Below are 6,909 nucleotides of genomic sequence, written 5' to 3'. Positions count from 1 at the left end.
GCCAGCTTGTATTTGACACCTAAGAGGTATTGTCATGTTGAAGACTCCCACTTGTGTTGAGTAGCCTGTAGCAAGTGTTATAGCTGTCACTGTGGCAAATGTGTGCACTTAGAACTGTGGACCAATCCGGTCTAAGCCAAAGGCTTCTTATTGGCAGTTACAAACGAGGGGAAGGTGAGGGCTGGCAGAACTTTGATACCCCTTCAACCCCACTATTTCACTGCTTCAAAATATAATTTATTCGACTAAAAATAAATGCATATATAATACAAAATACCTTAACAGGAAGGCAGGCTATGTCACCACCAAGTGATGGTGTGTTCACAGTAGACAGGAATCAACCTAACGTCACTCACTTACCCTCATACCAAACAGTGAAAATAAGGTTATGAGGTACTACCCCTGATTCATGCAGACAGAGCAGAGTATTAGAATTGAGGACCTATCAATGTTAAAGTTTATTAATGGCCAAATAAAAAATTCATAATGGCTATTCTTGATACATCTTGTACAGTAAAGTGCTGAGAAGTGAAATAACAGCAAAAGTGCCATCCAAACACTTCAAAACATTGACCTTTTTTGTTAGCAAAAATATATGAACGCAAACATATCAAATAATATTTATAGGAAAATATCTAGATCCTGTCTTTCTTGACTATTGCAATTTTTCTTTAAGCATGAATCAATGTCAAAACAACAGAGCAGACTTTCTCGCTATTGAAAAAAAGGAAGGAAAAAATTACTTCATCGATTTACGTTGTTATTTACACAGACTGTAGGTTTTTTCTTTGGCTAGTTATTGTAAAACTGTAAAACTGTAAAACTGTAATAATTTTTCTAGTTTCAACAGAAAAAATATCCTAGTCGCTATGGAACATTAGTAAGTGTGATTTCTTGTCTAGCTTGTGCAGCAGGATTGTGGGGCAAATCCGGAAACGCATCAGTTGCACTTTTATTTTATTTATTTATTATTATTTTTTTAAATGTCTCGAACGGTTTTGGCTCCTAACTTCATTTTCCAAAGGTTATACATCTAGCATCGTGAGAGTACAGACAGTCTGCGTTTATGCGATTTCAAATTTGCAGTGTTTCAGGGAAACAAACTAAAATAATAAAATATAAACTTAGAAGGTGCAAAAGCTCAAAATGCAAAAGCTTAACGAAAGTAGGTTAACTCCTGCTGTTGGCAGACGACGACTCCGTTCCCCCAATGTAAACGACAAATACTTCTTCCTGACAAACCAACGTCATAATGAATTTTGAGTCACTAGGATATTGAATGCAGCATGTGGAACCGACAACTGACAGCTCTACTGCAGCTTGAGCCACTGGCGTAATTTTAGTTGCATTTAGGAAATCAGACTTACGGATGTTGATCTTCTCCTCAACCAACGTCGTTGCAGCAACGCGGAGTTGAAGTTCTTTGCAGAAAAGTCTTTGGGTTGTTTTGGGAAACAGCATGGTGCTGATGGTGATTCGGAAGTACGTTTTGAAGTGCTCAAGATGGTTGTATGTCGATACTTTTTACAAGGCATATGTAAGTTTGGAAGTAACTGTAGATATGAACACTCATACCGCGAATATGAAAACGAAGGATCACCAACGAGTAGTTACAGAAGAACGTACGGTGGACAGTATAATGAGAGTGCAAACAGATACAACACCGCCCCTCAGAATCCAGCTCTCTCCAACATACGGGATCTAATGCAAGTTGTTATAAATGAGTTGAATCTAAGTGAGCGGGGTGGGCAGTGGCCGCTATCATGTTTTGCTCCTTTTAAGGAGAAGCCATGTTATCCAGGTCTGGACGATTACTCTCCTGAGGAAGTGCGATGGCAGATGTACGAGGCTGTGAAGTCAGGGTCTGTTGACGAGTGTAAAAGACGCATCCAACAACTCCATGAGTCATACAAGGTGAAGAAAAATAATATTCTTCATCCTACTGCTGAAACGTATGCAGTCGTTGAAAAGCTTTTCAAGGGTGAAATTACAGCAACAAACTTCGCGCCGTTGCCTGCTGCACCACCTGCAAACTTCTCTTTCAACATATCAAATAGTGGGGAGAGGCGAGCAACACCTAGTCTATTTGGTGGTGGGGCGGTTGCAGTTGGCGGCGTTAACAATAACAACACACCAAATCTTTTTGGCGGATCTGGAGACATTGTTCAACAAAGAAGTGTATTTAACGTGACAGCACAAGGCATTCCTACAGCTAACGTATTTGGAAATAGACAGACACCAGCGCCAACACCCATGTATGGTGGCACAGGTGCAGTTACAAACAATGTGTTCCATGTTGAAACGGGAAACTTGAATAAGAGCAACTTTTTTGCGAACAACTCGCAACAGATGTCATTTGATAAGTCAGTTCAACAGCCTGCTGGTTTTACACAGCAAAGTGCCCAAGTAGGAAACGTGTCAGCTGTACAAACTGATGTTTATACTAATCTGAATGAACTTGTGGAATCTGAACGAAATTCATTTAGTGCACAGACATTTGCAATGGGTCATATACCCAAAAGGCCGCCACCAAGAGAATTCTGCGTGTAGCAGCTTAAATTATTGATTCAAAATTGACATGAGCGATGCTTACCCATTCTTTTGAAAGCATACAACAATAAATAATATGAACTCTTTTGTTCTCTGTATTATTCAAAAACCTAATTTTCGTCCATTCCAGTATTTATGTTGAAAAATAAAATTGACAGGGGTATAATGGATCTGTAGTTTGTTACCCGTTTAGCCCATGTGACTTCCACATGTGCATACACAGTGTTTCAGAAAATGTAATTAAGGTAAACTAATTCCAAAGAGGACATCAGTAAAGCTGATTAATTTAAATTGACAATTTTAGTGTTTTGCTGGACACACATGGCTAGAAAATCATTGTGTTCTTCACTTGAGTCATCTTGCTTGTACCCATGAATGTTACTGATGCCTTCAAAGTTGACTGAATAGTTTTTTGAATTAGTAGAAGGGGGCACAGAGTGGAGGAAATATGGCTTACCAATGGGGTGGGGCAAGAGACAAGCTGTGTTTTCTCATTCACTGCTGGCAGAACATATGTGCAAATTCTATGCTAACTGTTTACAGAAGTATAAGAGGTACACACTTCATTGGGTACTGTAGCTGCACTCTTCCAAGGAGTGTAGCTAAAAAATTCATCTCTTACTTTGACGCAGATTGACTGCATGATGAAGCATTTTGTAATTTCTACTAGCCTACACTGGTTTATTATTTGTTATTGTCAGAGCAAAAGATTTGTAGTGGCCAGGTGCAAAACTAGCAGTGTGGTACAAAAGTAGGGAACCATGTTATCAAAAGCTATAGGACTACAAGTAGTGTGCAATTAGGTTTATTACTTGTAAATACTCATCTCAATTGTGATACAGTGTGATAGCTTTTCTGGATCACATAAAGTAGAGTTGTCACCCCTAAGTACTTTACTAGGCATTGTTTTTTAGGGATTGCATGAGATCTAATGGTGAAAAATCATATTCCTCAAACATACAACTTGGGTAATTTTATGAAACACACTGCTTTTCGTGATGGTCAGATGCACTTGCAATCCTCGTGATGTTTGATAGCTGCTGACAGTACCTCAGTAAACAATGTGCATACATCATCTGTAAGAATAGATTGTTTTCTGTGCGAGACCAAAAAGAAATCCTAGGTAGATAATATAGTGATGGTGGAAAACTCAGCATCTGATCTCATAATTGCTACTAGTCTCAGCTGTAAGAAATTTACCTTGCCATTAGAATTTCGAAGGAATTAATCCCTGTTACATGTAAGCATTTTAGGTTAGTGTCTATTGTGGCTGTTATTGATGCCAATTAGAACTAGAAGTTTATTGTTACCGGTCACAATTTCTCTTATTTCCACTATATCTCCGTTATGTGGTGGAATTATTGGAATGAATAAGACACTCATATGTTGAGTACAGCATTGTCTTCTGCTACTAGACAGTGCCACAATTACCCAAAGTCATACACAAAACACACATTGTATGTGTTTGTTAATTCACATAAGTCCACCAGATGATAAAGATTTAAACCTCTGAAATGCATAGTGAAAATGAAATAAATTGTAGCTGGTAAGCCTATAGAAAACTCGTAGTTTTAGTCAGTCTTGTAGTCTTTGTTACTCTAGAATTCAGCTGGAAGAAAAGACAAAATCTGTGCCGTTAAAGTGGACTCTAATCCTATCCTCATCAGCATTGCTTATAGGAAACACCTTTCGTAGGTATCTTCTACATCAGATCAATTTTAACCACTCTTTGCCATTGTTTATTTCAAGCTTCATACCAGTAGTAATTGTTCGTGACTGCAGTTGGTGGAAGCTCTTGAGTACAAGGGTAGGAAACAAATTTTGACTGACAATTTGCTGTGATCCTCTTTACAATAAATTGATGATAAAAACAGTCTAAAATATGAGAGTTTTTCACTTTCTCTTACAGTGTAATAACTTTCTTTTGTTATAACAATTCTTCCTGTGCAAGTACATCATTGATTTCTCTTGGATAATAATTTTCAGGTAAGGTAATGTACGACAAATTTTATGTTGCTTTAAAGGACCAATGGAGTTGAGTGGCAGTACCACTATTTAGTGCCTTGCTTAGCAAAACTACTGACATAGCAGTTTGTAAACATACTTTCATTGTGTCTAGGTTGTTGATTGATGCTGATCTAGATTTTGTAATGAATTTACCTGATAATGATTTCAGTGCATACATGAATGCCCCTCAAGATGTATCTGTTGTTGGGGACAAAGGTTAAAATGAAGTTGTCGAAATAGGTGAAGATTCTTAAGCTCTTTGAGAAGCAGTTGCCAGGAATTTCATTCACTTGGTGGAAAAGGAGTAGGAGTCTGAAATTTCAGCAGTTAGGTAGTAGAGACAGAATATGAAATTCCAAATGTACAGATTAGTAACAGAAGTAACAATATTGAGAAAGTATGTACGTGTAAGTGAAATTAAATATCGCACATTTCTATTTCTTTAAATTTCTGGTTGATTTATTGAGAAGTGGAAAGGTTACAGAACAGACGTTAACTTACCAACCATAACAAAATGAAGAAGCACCATCTGCACATAATCAGCAGCAAATGTTGGGTAGATGTAAGAATACTGACTATAAATTTAGAAAAACTGATATTGTAATCCAAGAAACACAATGAGAAGAATCACTTACACTTCTATCAGCAGAGGAAATGACACCTTTGCACTACTACAAAGCATTTATAAATGATAATGTATCTGAACTCATTGTGAGCAGTCTAGCTTTGGAGATACATTGTTCCTTTGTGGTCAAGCAAAAGAATTTGAAAAGTTTTTTGTTACTTTACTGCATAAGAGCATAATGAAAATGTTCTAGTTTAGTCATCCACCAGTCACTGATATGAAAAGCAGACATCAGTTCTTCCAGCTACTGTGGTATTTTCACATAGTCAATAATAAGGAACTGTCTGAATGTAATGCTAATAGAGACACTCTTCAAGATTTGTCAGCACGTGCTATCGGTTCCCCCAGAAGAATATCAAGTTGTTGATGAACAGATACCTTTCAAGGGTAGAAGCTGCGTGTAAGAAATGGGACTACAAATATTTTATGAAGGCTGGTGCTTCAGGCATGATGTACAATTTTGAATTCATGCTAGCAGAAATACCTACAGCATAGTGGGTTAGATTTGTCTGGGGATATTGTTTTGACATTGACAGCAGCACTCCCAGAGAAACAGCATTTCAAAGTATTTGCAGATAGTCGATTTTCATCTATACTAAGAGCAGTTGCTTCAAAGAAAGGGGCATTGAATTTTGTGGTGTAAACAGCATGGGAAAATGTCCTTTGAAAACAGAAGTCCAGCTCACGAAAGCTGGACTTGGGTGCTGTGACGGAAGAGTGGAGACAACAGGAAATGTATAAATGTTGTGCCAGCTTACGCATGCCTTGATCTCATGGTGACATCACATTCAAGTGCCTGGCCAAGGGTTCGGAGAACCACCTTCACAGTTCTCTATCATTCCAGTCTCATATAGCGTGCAGAAGGAACAAACACCTATATCTTTCTGTACAAGTTCTGGTTTCTCTTATTTTATTATGGTGATTAAAGACCTTATATTGTGGAAAGGTACAACAGATTTATGGGCGGTGTAGATCTTGATGTGTTGGTAGAATTGTCAGATAAATCTGAGGTGGTATCTGCACATTGTGTACTGGTGCTTGTCTGTAGCCATTGTCGATGGATGGCCATTCCACCATTGTCTTATGGTCCAGCGTGGGACAACTACAAAGATATCTCTCTGTTAATAAAGACTCCACAGCTGAAATGACTGTATGAACAGCTTCAGTTATGGTTGTGTATTTTGATGGTTCTGAAGTCCGCCCCGATAGCTGAGTTTTCAGTGTGATGGATTGCCATCCTACAGCCCCGAGTTCGATTCCCGGCTGGGTTGGATATTTTCTCTGCTCAGGGACTGGGTGTTGTGTTGTCTTCATCATCATTTCATCCCCATCCAGCACGCAGGTCGCCCAATGTGGCATCGAATGTAATAAGACCTGCACCATGGCGGCCAGACCTGCCTCGCAAGGGGCCTCCCAGCCAATGACGCCAAACACTCATTTCCAGTTTCATGGTTCTGAACATTGTATAGATAGGTGGATAAAGAAGGTCAATGTATGTGTGCATCAAGTGCACTACTAAAATTGTTTACACTAAATGTAAAATGCATCTGTGTCTCACTGTGAATAAGAAATAGTTCCACACACTGATATTTTACTGGTGTATAAAGTGGAATTTGCTAAATGACTCCTCTTCAAACTGTTAATAATGACTTGTAAGCTCAATAATGTGATGTAAAACCAATATTTTGCTTAAGTAAGCTGCCCAGAGAATTTTGTTTTTGACATTG

The 6,909-nt window shown here is 38.4% G+C and overlaps 1 protein-coding gene across 1 annotated transcript; it reads left to right on the top strand.

Moving 5' to 3' along the window:
- Positions 1 to 1,439: 1,439 nt before the first annotated feature.
- On the top strand, positions 1,440 to 2,638 carry LOC126483836 (nucleoporin NUP42-like). The gene has a single exon (XM_050107043.1). The coding sequence runs from the start codon at positions 1,504 to 1,506 to the stop codon at positions 2,548 to 2,550; it is 1,047 nt and encodes a 348-aa protein (XP_049963000.1). The 5' UTR covers positions 1,440 to 1,503; the 3' UTR covers positions 2,551 to 2,638.
- The last annotated feature ends 4,271 nt before the right edge of the window (positions 2,639 to 6,909 follow it).

The sequence above is a fragment of the Schistocerca serialis genome, chromosome 6, assembly GCF_023864345.2.
Source record: "Schistocerca serialis cubense isolate TAMUIC-IGC-003099 chromosome 6, iqSchSeri2.2, whole genome shotgun sequence".
In the NCBI taxonomy this organism is placed as follows: domain Eukaryota; kingdom Metazoa; phylum Arthropoda; class Insecta; order Orthoptera; family Acrididae; genus Schistocerca; species Schistocerca serialis.
Note: the sequence above shows the minus strand (reverse complement) of the source record. Positions and strands in the feature narration are given on the sequence as shown.